The 16,088-nt window shown below is 41.9% G+C and overlaps 1 protein-coding gene across 1 annotated transcript in view; it reads right to left on the minus strand.

Annotated features, from left to right (window-relative positions):
* Positions 1-13,918: 13,918 nt before the first annotated feature.
* The window catches only part of NDUFS8 (NADH:ubiquinone oxidoreductase core subunit S8), a 208,072-nt gene continuing 205,902 nt past the window's right edge, over positions 13,919-16,088 (minus strand). The window contains exon 7 of the mRNA XM_040437360.1: positions 13,919-14,186. Coding sequence (XP_040293294.1) covers positions 14,055-14,186 — 132 coding nt within the window. The 3' untranslated portion in view covers positions 13,919-14,054. The remainder of the gene's footprint in view (positions 14,187-16,088) is intronic.

Raw genomic sequence — 16,088 nt, forward strand, 5'->3', positions numbered from 1 at the left:
GCATCTCAATGAATCTCTACGGCAAGAACCAGTAATCTACAGTTATATTTTCTTCGTCCCTTAACATGTGGAGGGAAGAATAGCTTGTCAGTACTTACCCTCCGCAACACAGGTATTTCCAGGATCCTCTTCAACGTCACAAGACTGCTCCTGTATCGTTTTCAGGGCTTCCGGTCTAAGCCCATCTTCTTCTCTTCCTCTCTAAAACTGAATGCTCATCACTGACATGACCGGCTTTCTTCCTTGAAACTATCAACTGCTGTCTTGTCAGTTTATAGGCTTCTGTGTAAAGCTTGTACATTACTGACTCATGCACAGCATCAGGCATTGACATACCGCCTGTGCAGCCGGTTCACAGGGGCCCAGTAAGGGAGGGGGGCCCTTTCTGACCGGCGGAAGGGCAGCAGGAGTGGAGATGAGCGCTTCCATTGTGAATCATTCATTTCTATATTAATCTGTATCGCTGTCCTCAGGACTTCACCGAAATTACAATGCCTTGAAAAAGTATTCATACCCCTTAAACTTTTCCACATTTTTTCATGTTACACCCACAAAGTTAGGTTACTTTCACATTAGCGGCAGCCTTCTTCGGCAGGTGAACAGACTGCCGGATCCGTGCTGCCGGAAGTCCGCTCCGGGCCCATTTACTATAATGGGGGATGACCGGAGGTCTGTTTGCAGAACAAGCCGAGAGGCGGCTGGAAAAAAACAACGACATGTCGTAGTTTTTAAGGACAAGCATGCATGCAATCCGAAGGGTTTACGAGTGCGGGGGATTGATAGAGTTATTTTGGGATCCAGAGGGGACCTTAGGAAATTACTTTTACAAAAAGAAACTAAATGGATTACCATTTTGAAAACATCTGCACCTTTAGAGCTTAATGAAGCTACTAGTTTCAAGTCCTTTCTGTAAATTGCGCTATTTTAATATCTTTCTTTATTATGGGGTAATTTTTATTGTTTTTGTGTTTCTCGTTATTATGGGTACCTCTTTTATGGGGGGCTGGCATTGCTGAAAGACTCCGGATGAAAATATATAGTACAACATCTTTATGGCTCTACATGACTGCCTCCATCAAGTCATGTTTTGCACCTTGTTTATTAGTCTTTTTTGTTTATTTCTAATTTATTATTGCAATATCTTTTCCTAATTTTACAGCACTTTGTTTAATCATGATTCATTGTTGAGCATTGTATTTATTTTTATTATGCTACACATCGTCACTTAAGTATAATATGCACTTTAATTACATATAGCTAATTATATGTTCAATTGTTTGTGTATTTATGCACATTGACACTTTATTACACGTAATAAATAAATTCTAGAGAGGGTGTTTGCCATACAGGGTGCATTGGACCACTGCCAATATAGGTAGATTTATTCATTTATTCTATAGCATCACATTGTTCATTTGTCTAACTGCTATATCACTGCACGGCTTGTGGCTATTATCCTTGTTTGTCCGGTCTTATATTTGGCTGGACGATTTAGGCTACTTTCACACTAGCGGCAGGATGGATCCGACAGGCTGTTCACCCTGTCTGATCCGTCCTGCCGCTATTTCGCCGCTCCGTCCTTATTGACTATAATGGGGACGGGGGGCGGAGCTCCGGCACAGCACAGCAGTGCACAGAGAGAGGCCGCCGGACTAGACTTTTTAGTCCGGCGGCCTCTCGCCATGCTGCGCCGGAGCTCCACTCCATTATAGTCAATGGGGACAGAGCGGCAGTCCGGCGGCAAGGCAAAATAGCGGCAGGACGGATCTGACACGGTGAACAGCCTGTCGGATCCGTCCTGCCGCTAGTGTGAAAGTACCCTTAATGATAGATATATATATATATATACTTATTTTAAACAAGAACAGTGTAGTGCTTTGTATACATGGCGACACTCAGAGTCATTATATGGGATATTGGGATGCTTCAGATATTTATTAACTATATGTATTGAATCATGAATATATTGGTTTATTATAGTACTGAACTTTTGAATATATTGGTTTAGTCCAATTACCCTGTCTTGCCTCTGTAGCATACTTTTAGGGGCTCTGTTCTCTTTTGGTCCCTTATTTCTATATTATGTGCTGTTATTTGCGAAAAGTAATAAACTAAACTTTTTACTATATTGTCTTTTTTTGGAGAGGTTATTGCCATTGCTAAATGGGTTGTTGGCTTTGTTGGGCTAGACCCCCTTATGCTTATATATTAATTATCATTGAGGTATGATTGGTAACCTAATTGTGTAGGCTTGGCAGATAACGCATCAAGCAATAATTATCATAAATCTACTCCCTTGGGGGCAATGTGAGAATAGCCCCAGCATTGAGCGGGCCTGCCATAAACAGGATCTAACAAGGTCAAAATTACTCTGCCCAACTAAGTTTTTCCACCTAATGAAGGGTGTAATATAGTTACCAGGAGCACACTAGAACAAGGAAGGTTTGTCTGCTATTTGGTTCAATTGCTAAATGGTACAATTACTTTGTCTGATTAAGGAGGCAACGTAATTGTCTGGGGCACATCATAACTGCAGACCAGAAAAATGCCACTTGAAAATCCACTTGGAGAAGTGGAGATGTCCCTTGGAGGAAGGTGGTCCTGCATGGTGGAAGACAGCTTGACACTCTGCCCTGATTCCAAATTGGATTCAGAAGTGCTGAAGGGGTTTCCTCTAGTGGATGCCCTGTCCTAGGAAGGACTTAGGACACCGAGGATGAGCAGGACCTATGAGGGGACAGCTTTGGCTACTAATGAGACCTGCTCCTGGATATGAAGCAGGGCATAAAGGCAACAGATTCCCTAGGAGGAGCCAATGCTGCTACAATGTTGGCAGGCAAGTGCTTCAGAGACTCAACTATAGCAGAGAAGGGGTGCCTGTGGCCAGGGGGAAAGAAGAGACCCATCTGGTGGGTACTGACTCATGTACAGCAGAGCCCGTGGAATCTTGAGGGGGCCTGGAAGCAAGGCAGAGTGCAGACAGGTTTAGGCTGTCCTCACAGCAACCCCACACTATAGTGGGAGCACGCAGCAACCCCAGGGGTGTGACCAATTGTGGGTGTTTGAAGAAGTCCCATGTTCCCACTGCGACACAAAGTCACTGCACGGACAAAAATATATTTAATTTCTACGTAGGGAGTGGGTATAAAGCACCAACTCTCATACCACAACACCAGCCCATGATAAGGCTAGGGGAGCGATGCCGTGTTAGGGAAAGAAATGGCCTAAATAGAGCCCATGGGAGTGAGGGAAAATGAAGAAACTAGCAGAAGCTAGTCCTGGCAGAAGCAGCAAACTAAAGTGGAAAGGAGGATGAGGGGTAGACCGGGACTGAAGAGAGTAGACCAGAGGGGGAAAGAGGGTGAGGAAGGCTAAGGAGACCCTAACCAAGAGAGGAAGAGAGGATGGTGGAAACATACTCACCATCTGGAGTCTTCGGGTGCTGCAGAGTAACCGCCTTTGGTAAACTCAAACAGGAGTGGGATTACCGGCGATGCAGATGCAGTATGGAGAAACCAAGTAACTGGCAAGGTACACGCCTGCAGGAGGTGTTACTAAATTGGCAGCCAATGACCACCTCCAACAGGATAAAACTTGCAGAGTGTGAAAAAAAAGGATTGAGAAAAAAAAAGAGACAACGAAAAATAGCAGCAAGACCTTCACAAAAAAGGCAGGTTGTGTCTCCCTCTTACAGATAGTAGACTAAGGGCTCATGCACACGACCATAATGGTTTTGCAGTCCGCAAATTGTGAATCTGCAAAAAACACAGACCTGGCTGTTTGCATACCACCATTTTTTTTTCAAACTGCTCTAGAAATGTCCTATCCTTGTCCGCAAAATACACAAGAGTAGGACATATTGTATATTTTTTTGTGGGTGCCTGTGGAGAGGGTATAGCCCACCTGGGTGAAGCCAACTTCTATTTCTAGTCTCAGCCTTCTAGTGGCAGCTGGGCGTATACTCACGGACTTGTGTGGCCCAATTACATTAACGAGAAATTAGATTTTATTTAATACATTAATTAAGCTGTGATGATGCAAGAAACCAACTAAGCTTTACTCCCAGAATACTACACATAAGAAGACTGTTGTTGGGATGTTGCCTTAACCCCTTAAGGACCCTGCCATATTTCACCTTAAGGACCAGGCAATTTTTTTGCAAATCTGACGTGTCACTTTATATGGTGATAACTTTAAAACGCTTTTACTTATCCAGGACATTTTGAGATTGTTTTCTTGTCACATATATTACTTCATGACAGTGGTAAAATAGAGTCAAATTTCTTTTTTATTTCAAATTTACCCAAAATGTTGAAACATTAGCAAATTTCCAAATTTCAATTTCTCTACTTTTATAATAGATAGTAATACCTTAGATAGTTTAAAATAGCTATTACTTTACATTCCCCATATGTCCACTTCATGTGTGGCTCATTTTGTAAATGGCATTTTTTTTTTTGGGGACGTTAGAAGGCTTAGAAGTTTAGAAGAAAATCTTGAAATTTTTCAGAAAATTTCCAAAACCCACTTTTTAAGCACCAGTTCATGTCTGAAGTCACTTTCTGAGGCTTACCTAATAGAAACCACCCAAAAATGACCCCATTTTTAGAAACTACACCCCCCTCAAGGTATTCAAAACTGATTTTACAAACTTTGTTAACACTTTAGGTGTTCCACAACAATTCATGAAAAATGAAGATGAAATTTCAGAATTTCACCTTTTTGGCAGATTTTCAATTTTAATCAATTTTTTCCAGCAACAAAGCAAGGGTTAACAGCCAAACAAAACTGAATATTTATTGCCCTGATTCTGTAGTTTACAGAAACACCCCATATGTGGTTGGAAAATGCTGTACGGGTACACGGCAGGGCGCAGAAGGAAAGGAACGCCATATGGTTTTTGGAAGGCAGATTTTGCTGGACTGTTTTTTTTTTTAAAACATTTTATTTCATTTCCACATATAGCGGAGAGAAAGAAAATTTTTCATACAAACAGGTACACAAAAGAGAGTATACATATCACATGTTTCTGGCACCATTTCACCATATCACATATACTTACAGTGACAATGTACACTGCTCAAAAAAATAAAGGGAACACTTAAACAACACAATGTAACTCCCAAGTCAATCACACTTCTGTGAAATCAAACTGTCCACTTAGGAAGCAACACTGAGTGACAATCAATTTCACATGCTGTTGTGCAAATGGGATAGACAACAGGTGGAAATTATAGGCAATTAGCAAGACACCCCCAATAAAGGAGTGGTTCTGCAGGTGGTAACCACAGACCACTTCTCAGTTCCTATGCTTCCTGGCTGATGTTTTGGTCACTTTTGAATGCTGGCGGTGCTTTCACTCTAGTGGTAGCATGAGACGGAGTCTACAACCCACACAAGTGGCTCAGGTAGTGCAGCTTATCCAGTATGGCACATCAATGCGAGCTGTGGCAAGAAGGTTTGCTGTGTCTGTCAGCGTAGTGTCCAGAGCATGGAGGCACTACCAGGAGACAGGCCAGTACATCAGGAGACGTGGAGGAGGCCGTAGGAGGGCAACAACCCAGCAGCAGGACCGCTACCTCCGCCTTTGTGCAAGGAGGAACAGGAGGAGCACTGCCAGAGCCCTGCAAAATGACCTCCAGCAGGCCACAAATGTGCATGTGTCTGCTCAAACGGTCAGTAACAGACTCCATGAGGATGATATGAGGGCCCGACGTCCACAGGTGGGGGTTGTGCTTACAGCCTAACACCGTGCAGGACGTTTGGCATTTGCCAGAGAACACCAAGATTGGCAAATTCGCCACTGGCGCCCTGTGCTCTTCACAGATGAAAGCAGGTTCCCACTGAGCACATGTGACAGACGTGACAGAGTCTGGAGACGCCGTGGAGAACGTTCTGCTGCCTGCAACATCCTCCAGCATGACCGGTTTGGCATTGGGTCAGTAATGGTGTGGGGTGGCATTTCTTTGGAGGGCCGCACAGTCCTCCATGTGCTAGCCAGAGGTAGCCTGACTGCCATTAGGTACCGAGATGAGATCCTCAGACCCCTTGTGAGACCATATGCTGGTGTGGTTGGCCCTGGGTTCCTCCTAATGCAAGACAATGCTAGACCTCATGTGGCTGGAGTGTGTCAGCAGTTCCTGCAAGATGAAGGCATTGATGCTATGGACTGGTCCGCCCGTTCCCCAGACCTGAATCCAATTGAGCACATCTGGGACATCATGTCTCGCTCTATCCACCAACAGACTGTCCAGGAGTTGGCAGATGCTTTAGTCCAGGTCTGGGAGGAGATCCCTCAGGAGACTGTCCGCCACCTCATCAGGAGCATGCACAGGCGTTGTAGGGAGGTCATACAGGCACGTGGAGGCCACACACACTACTGAGCCTCATTTTGACTTGTTTTAAGGACATTACATCAAAGTTGGATCAGCCTGTAGTGTGTTTTTCCACTTTAATTTTGAGTGTGACTCCAAATCCAGACCTCCACAGGTTGAAAATTTGATTTCCATTTTTTAATTTTTGTGTGATTTTGTTGTCAGCACATTCAACTATGTAAAGAACAAAGTATTTCAAAAGAATATTTAATTAACTCAGATCTAGGATGTGTTATTTTTGTGTTCCCTTTATTTTTTTGAGCAGTGTATAAAGCATTGAGTCTGAAAAATGAGTAATGCATAAAGAAATAATAACCGCCTTATAACCCCATCCCTCCCTCCCTCCCCCCAACCTCTACTGTCTGGATGCACCTCTTCCCTTATATTAATGTTACCTTATCTTTATACCTAGCAATATATTTCCTATTTCCATTTCTCATAATTATGAAACTTTCAATTTTCCTAGAGTGCCTCTAATATCCTTCTGTAAATACCATTCAGTGTGTTTAAAGTTACTCATGAGGGTTTGCGTTTCTTCCATTGACAAATGCTTTGCAATAAATTTCGACCATTTATTTTAAAAAAACGTTGAGCTCTTGTTTTTATTTGATTCTGCATCTAATTGGTCCATTAACAGGAAGTACCGCATTAGACTATAGAACTCCGTACTTGTGGGGATATGTGGCTCTAACCATTTGTGTAATAAGCATTTCAATGCTACTAGTAATACCCCATCTATTAGTTTGGGTACTTGAACTGTGTCTGGAAATACATGAAATAAAACTACTTCTGGTTCACATGGTAAATCAATATGCCAAGTGTCTTTAATCCAAGATAGCAACCATTCCCAATATTGTCGTGTCTTGGGACATAGCCACATCCCGTGGTCTAGATCTGCCTTTAGGAGACTACATTTTGGACACTTATTTATCCAGGACTCTTTATTTCTTGTATTATTTATGTTGAAAGCGTATATTGCTCTGTGCATTAGTTTCAACTGAGTTTCCCTCCATTTCTCACATATTACTGCTTTCCTTGTCCTAATCCACCCCATCATTATTCTTTCTTTCCAACCTTGGTTTATTAATAGTTTACCCCATCCTCCACTAATTGTTGCAGCCGTTTTATCATTATCACTGTCTCTAAGTTGTCTATATATGTCTGATAATGACCACTTATTTCCTATTTGCTTGAGTAGGGAATCAAAGCCATTTACTTTACATTCCGGGGCAGCCTGTTTTAATCTGGACTTACAAAAATGCATTATTTGGTAGAATTGCATTTCTTGCCTACCAAGGAGACCATATTTGTCACTTAGCTCTGGTAACGTGAGGTATCTTTGCTCCTGATCATGTAACAGATGCTGTACAGTTGTAATCCCCTTCTGCTTCCATTGTTGAAATAATTTGTTAGTGTTTCCTGCCTCAAATTCTGGATGGGACCATAGAGACATATATTTAGAAGTCCTAAAAGGATAAGCTGTGCAATTTTCTCACTTCTTTCCAAGTAATAATGGTGTCCCTCAGTATTATTGAGCTCTTAATATCTACTGGCATCGAGGCTAGGTGAGAATGCAAAAGTGCTCCCAAATCCCATCCCTGGGCAAGTTCTTTTTCCAACAATAGATTTGAGTAATAAGATGTCTTGGCCAACCAATCCCTACAATGGCGGAAGAGACTGGCCAAATTGTATCTTCTAAGGTCTGGGAAACGGACTCCTCCCTTTTCTGCTTGCAAATATAGCTTCCGTAGGGCTATCCTAGCTCTCTTTTTGGACCATATAAATTGTGAAAATGCTTTATTTAACTCTTTTATATCCCTATGTCTGATTAAGATGGGTAATGTTTGCATTGGAAAAAACAGTTTGGGGACACTAACCATTTTTATCAATTGGCACCTACCCAGTAGCGTTAAGGGCAATGATTGCCATCTCTCTAGCTCTTGTTTAATCTGCTTTATCAACGGTGTATAGTTGAGATTATACAGAGAGTGAGGCGAGGGTCCAATTTTAATACCTAAATATTTGATATGTTTTTTTTGCAACAACTACAGGACTGTTTTGCATTGTTGAATGATTCTTTGAGGGTGTGTTGCCTATATATAGGAGTTCACATTTTTCTATATTGGCTCTAAATCCTGAATTTTTCCCAAAATCCTCAATCACTTTAAATATTTGATGGATATCTCTAGAAGGATTTGCCAAGAACAAAATTATGTCATCTGCAAAAAGTGACACCTTCACCTCTCTTGACCCTATCTTTATACCTTCAAACACTTCTGACTTTTCTAAGTATCTGGCTAATGGCTCGATTGCTATATTAAACAACAGTGGTGAAAGAGGACACCCTTGCCTCGTCCCTTTTAATAGTGGAAAAGATTAAGAGAGAAAGCCTGGCAGAACTATTTGTGCCTTAGGGTCCGCGTATAAAGCTGATATATATGTTCGGAAAGCTCCTTTAATATTCATTGCGTCCAATACCTGCGCCAGCCATCCCCAATTCACATTATCGAAAGCCTTTTCGGCATCTATTGTAAGGAGTGCAGGTGACTCTCTTAATTGTGGCTTTCTAGCAACATAATCCAGAACAGCCAGCACCCTCCTCATATTAAACACTGCAGATCTGCCCTTTACGAATCCTACCTGAGATGGTCCAATTAGGTTTGGTAGTTTATCAGCCAATCTATCAGCCATAATTTTAGAAAATAGTTTGTGGTCTACATTAATTAAAGATATGGGTCTGTAGGACGATGGCAAAAGCAAATCTTCCCCAGGTTTCGGTAATAGACGTATATATGCTGTATTATTAGTCAGTTTTGTGACTTTGCCTTCCAACACCCTATTAAAACTCTCTGCAAGCATTTTAGTTATATCATCCTTTAATATTTTATAAAACTCCCCAGTATATCTGTCTGGGCCTGGTGCTTTTCCTGAGGGCATATTTTTGATTGTTCTGGATACCTCTTCCACTGAGATTGGCTTATTAAGTTCAAGGAGCTGACTGTCCTGGAGTTTTGGTATGACTGTCTTATCAAGATAATGGATTAGGGATGGCTGGGCATCTGATCCTGCTGAATACAGTTTCATGTAGTATTGCCTAAAAATCTCTAAGACCTTCTCAGGTTTATTCCGATTCTTGCCTTGCTCATCTAACAATGTCGGAGAAACCAACTGACTTCTTGGCCCCTTAGACAATCTCGCTAGTAGCCTCCCAGATTTATTCCCATATTTAAATAATTTAGAGTCCCTCTGTGAGCTATACATCCCTTTCCATCTGGTATACCACAGCTCAAAGTTTTTTTTTGCAGTATACCATTCTAGTTTAGATTGTTCAGACGGGCATTGAAGAAATTCAGAATATGTCTTTCTAAGGCTATTGGTCATTTCTCCTAGTTTCTTTTTGGTTCTTGCCTTTAGTGCATGTACATAGGACGTTATTTTACCCCGTAGTACTGCTTTTTCTGTATCCCATAATAAAGTCGGATCCTCACTGTGTTGGGCATTGTCTTCTTGGAATTCCATGTGCCAGCCTCGTAATAGATCCTTGAAACTATCATTTTCTCCCAAGAAGGCCGGAAACCTCCATATATAGTCAGATCCTTTTTGCACTTGCTCTTTGAAATCTAGTTGTATTGGGGCATGGTCTGATATGACCATATCTAGAATCTTAGGGTGTTTAATCATGTAAAACAAGGAAGCCATACGAGACCATGAATCATTAGGAGCCGAGTAGAAAGTGTATTCTCTCCCTTCAGGATTAGCTGCTCTCCAAGGATCCATGAGGTCATGGTCTCGCATCAACTGTTCTAATACTGTTTCTCTCCCCACTGTCGTCTTTTTCATTAACCTAACCGGTCTACGATCTTCCCTGCCTTCCATCACCGTGTTCATGTCTCCCCCCACTATAACTTTACGTTGCTGCAAGGTGCTCAGGTGTGCGCCTATCTCTTCAAAAAACTTTTTATTTTCTCCATTAGGGCCATATATATTAATTAGCCCTATCTCTCCCATAGGTGATTTCATAGTTACTATTTGCCATCTGCCATCATCATCCGTCACATGTGTCAATATATCAGCTTGCAATTTCTTATGAAAAAGTATTAGTGTTCCACCTTTTCGGTTTGCTGATTTTGATTCTATTGCTTTCCCCACCCACATTCTCTCCATGCGAAAAAAATCCTCTGCACCCAAGTGGGTTTCCTGTAGTAGTGCAATGTCTGCCCTACATTTTTGCAGATGTTTCAGGATCATATTCCTTTTGGCCGGGGAACGAAGCCCCTTCACGTTCCATGATATAATTTGCATTATATTATCCTCGCATGGAGAGGACGCGGCCTAGGTACATGAGTATACATCCAGACAAACAACCAACCCCTTCCTGCCCCAAACAGTTTCCATGACAACCTGTCTGGAATTGTAATCCCACTAACTTCATAACTGTCTATAGCAATATATGTTAACATATTCCTCCTCTCACTCTCTATTGACTTCACCTTTTTCCAACATGGTCAGTCAATCCCTCAGTATTATTTCAAACCTATATCTGAACATTTAAAAATCTTATGCGATCAATCTTTAAAACTAAATGTCCTGTTAAACATTTTGAACATGACAGCTTGTTTTACAGTTACCGCCTTCTCTGGTGGTTGATATCTGCCTGGGGGCCTTAACGGTAGGTGTTGTAGGCCCAGTTGATTTCTTGCCTCTTCTGCTGATGTATAAGTAGATGATTAGCCATCCGAATGGAATATTTTGAGAAGTGCTGGGTATAATAGCGCAAATCTAGTATGCCTCTCAGATAATTCAGAACAAATGCCTGAGAACTCTCTTCTCTTCTTTTGCACTTCCATGGAGTAGTCTCCAAATATAAACACTTTCAGGCCTCGGACTTCAAGTGAAGACCCCTGCCGCTTGTATTGTCGCAGTATGGCAGTCTTATCCGTAAAGTCGAGATATTTCACTATGACCGGTCTCGGTCTTTGCTGTAGAGTTGAAGCAACTGTTAAATTGCGATCCGCTCCTGATCTCAGGTCTGGGCCTATACGGTGAGCTCTTTCCACCTTGCACGGATTTTCAAGACCCAGAGCCGATGGTATCTCTTGTTCGCATATTGCGATCAAATCTTGGGCTGGTATAGACTCCTTTAACCCCACAATGCGCAGGTTGCTCCTTCGTGATCGATTTTCCAGATCGTCCACTTTCATTTTAATGGACGCTGTTTCCCTTTCTGCTTTCTCCAGCAGCGTGCGCAGATCGGAGCAAAATTCTTCCAGGATTTATATACGAGTCTCTGTATTATCTAGCCTTGACCCGTGCTCCGCTACAGTTGCTTGTAGGGATTGAAGTGTATGCCCCACTGTGTTGGCAAGTGATTCCTGCAGGTCAGGTAGTATTCTGTTAGCCACATCTATCGCCAGCTTCACATAATCAATGCCCGCCTCGTCCCTTCTGAGATCAGTCTCATCTGGCTCTGAGCGGTCTTCCATTATTTCCCGCTGTACAAGCAAGGGAGCGTCTTCCTCCTCCCCTTCGCATTCCCGCCCTGCGGTTTTCAAAGGTTTATTTTTACCTTTAGACTTGCTTTTCGTCCCCATATTTAGGATGTAGCGATCCATAAACTCCCGCTGCACTAGCGGTGACGATTATCCCGAACTTTGTCCAGTATGTAGGGGAGAATTAGTTTACTGAGGTTTTGACTGCACGGAGCCGAGGTTAGCTGCGTCTCACCATGCTGGCGCCGGACGGACAGTTTTTTTTTTACACCATGTCCCATTTGAAGCCCCCCTGATGCACCCCTAGAGTAGAAACTCCAAAAAAGTGACCTCATTTTGGAAACGACGGGATAAGGTGGCAGTTTTGTTGGTACTATTTTAGGGTACATATGATTTTTGGTTGCTCTATATTACACTTTTTGTGAGGCAAGGTAACACTAAATAGCTGTTTTGGCACAGTTTTTATTTTTTGTTATTTACAACTTTCATCTGACAGGTTAGATCATGTGCTATTTTTATAGAGCAGGTTGTTACGGACGTATTTGTATTGTATTTGTTTCAGTTTTACATAAAGCATTTTTGAAAAAGTCTCAATATACTGAGAGCCATAGTTTTTTTTATGTTTTGGGCGATTGTCTTAGGTAGGGTATCATTTTTGCAGGATGAGATGATGGTTAGATTGGCACTGTTTAGGGGTGCATATGACTTTTTGATCGCATGCTATTTTTACACTTTTTGTGATGTAAGGTGACAAAAAATGGCTTTTGACAGTGTTTTTTCTCTTTTCTTTACGGTGTTCACCTGAGGGGTTAGATTATGTAGTATTTTCATAGAGCAGGTTGTTACGGATGCGGTGATACCCAATATGTAAACTTTTTTTATTTACTTACGTTTTACACAATAAACAGCATTTTTTAAAAACCCAAAAAATTATGTTTGTGTCTCCATATTCTGAGAGCCATATTTTTATTTACTTTTTTGTTTGTCGATTGTCTTAGGTAGGGGCTCATTTTTTGTGGGATGAGGTCACGGTTAGATTGGCACTATTTTGGGGGGCAAACGCCTTTTTAATCGCTTGGTGTTGCACTTTTAGTGATGTAAGGTGACAAAAAAAAATGCTTTTTTAGCACAGTTTTTATTTAATTTTTTTGACAGTGTTCATCTGAGGGGTTAGGTCATGTGATATTTTTATAGAGCCGGCGATACCTAATATGTCTACTTTTCTTTTTTCTATTTTTTTTTACTTTAATTTGGGAAAAGGCCGCTTTTTATTTTCTTCTTGAAACTTAAATTTTTTTTTTGTAAAACTTTCTTTTTTAACTTTTTTATCACTTTATTTTTTGTCCCACTCTGGGACTTTAACTTTTGGGGGTCTGATCCCCTTTACAATACTTCTGTATTGTAAAGCATTGGCTGTAAGCATATTAATGAATGTAATACACTTCAGTCTGCTTGCCGGTGAGATCAAGGGGGCTGGATGGCAGCGGACTGTCTTCCCTGCTATCGGGTCCCCGTGACAACAGCGCAGGGACCCGATGGCAGCTTCAATCCCCGCAAGTACATCACACATGTCGCAGTCAGCGCTGACCACGGCACATCAAGGGTTAATGAACCGTCATAGGTGATTTCACCGATGCTGGCGCATGCAGCAGGGGTCTGGCTATCAGTGACTTCCTGACCCCTGCCGCGGATCGGGCGGGCACATCTGTACCCGCCCGATCGGCGCTGGTCCTCAAGTCATGGACATCTTAAGTCACGGGCCCTTAAGGAGTTATCATGCATTTATCATGTAGAGAAAGTGAATATAAGGCACTTTGTGATTGTCCATATTGCATCCATTGATGGCATTATTAATTTTTCCATCACATTATACACTGCTTGTTTCCAGTGTATAATATGTGTGTGGTGGTTGCGACATCTCTAAGCCCATATCAAGGTGTCATGCCATGTAATTTATATTACCAGGGTTATTTGCAATGCATGTACTATAATACATAGTACTAATATATAGTATCAATGCTCCATAGCACACACTCACGAAACCATTCCCACATATAGGGTTACCTCTTGTTTTAATAAACTGGTATTACAGAAAATAAATTCAACAAAATTAGGAGGTAGCAGTGAGTAACGCATTGGATGGTAGGACGGCTTCATCAGCTGCTTCTTTAAATATCGGATTGGGGGACACTTAGCGATAGAGGAAATCAGCCTGGATATTTGCACCAATCTCTGCCTCCCATTTGTCACCATTGTTTAAGAGCTTCTCTTTGTTGTACAGGAGTTCTTCATGTGTTTCTGTGCTGAACTCAAAATTTGGACCCTGCAATGAAGAGATAAGATGAAATGCAGAAAATAAAAAGTCATCCCCACATTAATGTCACCAGATTATGAGTATTACTTTTCCACGGTAAATAGTTAATATAATATAATGTAAAATGTACAGTGAAATATCAAAAAAAAGAGATTTTATTTTGACGCTCTGTTCATATCTGCTCTGAAACCTGTTAAAGATGCAGTCAAAAAAGCCAGACAAAACAGTACAGCATGCTGTACTATTTTATCCAGTAAAATGCCAGTCTCCCTGACAAAAACCCCATGGAATTTATTATTGTCAATTGTGTCAGGCACCAGTTGTGTGCCATAAAACAGATTCAGGCTACTTTCACACTTGCGGCAGGACGGATCCGACAGGCTGTTCACCATGTCGGATCCGTCCTGCGGCTATTTCGCCGTGCCACCGCTCCGTCCCCATTGACTATAATGGGGACGGGGGCGGAGCTCCGGCGCAGCATGGCGAAAGGCCGCCGGACTAAAATTACTGCATGTCAGGCTTTTTAGTCCGGCGGCTTTCGCCGTGCTGCGCCGGAGCTCCGCCCCCGTCCCCATTATAGTCAATGGGGACGGAGCAGCGGTTCGGTGGCACGGCGAAATAGCCGCAGGACAGATCCGACATGGTGAACAGCCTGTCGGATCCGTCCTGCCGCAAGTGTGAAAGTAGCCTTAGTGGGGGTGTTTTTCACATTTTTTCATCCTGTGACTGAGCATAACAGAAATACTTAGCACAGTTGTGAACAAAACCTAACTATTCATTATAAATTTCCGCAGAATGATATTTGCAAGCTGATTTGCTAGGCAATGTCCATTTCCAATGAGGTGACCACTTGTAGGCGATGACCTTGCTTGGTCTACAGAAGAAAGTTAATGTGGTGCCACTACTGACATGCTAATACACATATTATTACAAATTATAATATCAAATCTAAAAAAATACATTTCCTTTAAGGATGCAGTGAACAACCATGCATTTTTCATGCTAATTAAAACCATATAAATAAGGCATTATTTTCTGCTCATCTGTTTTTGTTTTCCGATTTGTTTTAGGCTGTGTTTACGTTTCTGTCCCATGTGTAATGTATACATATAGACACATGATTTATACATTAAAAGGATGCCTCTGATGTTTACCATACAGTGGCATCTGTCATCATAGGGTTCCATTGTAAAACGTATAAATATATATATTTTATTGCTGAATCTACAGAATGGAAAATAATAATCTTTATTTAAGTGCTGTGTAGGACATAAATGTGAAGTTAAGAGCTTTACAGCAGAACATGGACACAGTGTTAGTGTTAGGAACCCGTCTTACAGAGATCGCCTTGACGTGCGGCAGACGGGCTCAGATAATTTTGTACAAAATGATTTGCCAAGCATCTCTAAATTATTAGTATAGCACTTGCAATTATTATGCAATTTTGTACTTTATTTGGTTTGCAGAGAGCTGTTGCATTGCATGTTTTATTTCACAGTGTTGTTCTCAGCCATAGCAACGTGCCCCTGTGCTTTGGGATGTGCTGACTGACCCCCTTTTTCTTTGCAGTTTGTACTGGAGGTGTGGCTGCCTCCTTAGTCGTGCACTCCTGACCAGCTCGTCTGCCCCATAGGCTGATTTTAATTAGTGTGAGTATATAGCTTGGCCTGCTCTCCCTCACTCACTGGAAGCCATTTGGCACCAGAAGAGAGATAGTTTGTGGACTCTCATTGCAGTCTTTGGTGGCCATTTGGCACCAGGAGTGGTGTGGAGTGGGCCCGGCATGCAAGTTGGCACCTGCATTCCGTGGATATAATGGAAGCCATTTTGACACCAAAAATGACAGGAATTAAAGCAGGCCCAGCATGCATGTGGAACCTACACTCACTGAATTATATGGTAGCCGTCATG

Source organism: Bufo bufo, chromosome 6 (assembly GCF_905171765.1).
Source record: "Bufo bufo chromosome 6, aBufBuf1.1, whole genome shotgun sequence".
Taxonomy (NCBI): domain Eukaryota; kingdom Metazoa; phylum Chordata; class Amphibia; order Anura; family Bufonidae; genus Bufo; species Bufo bufo.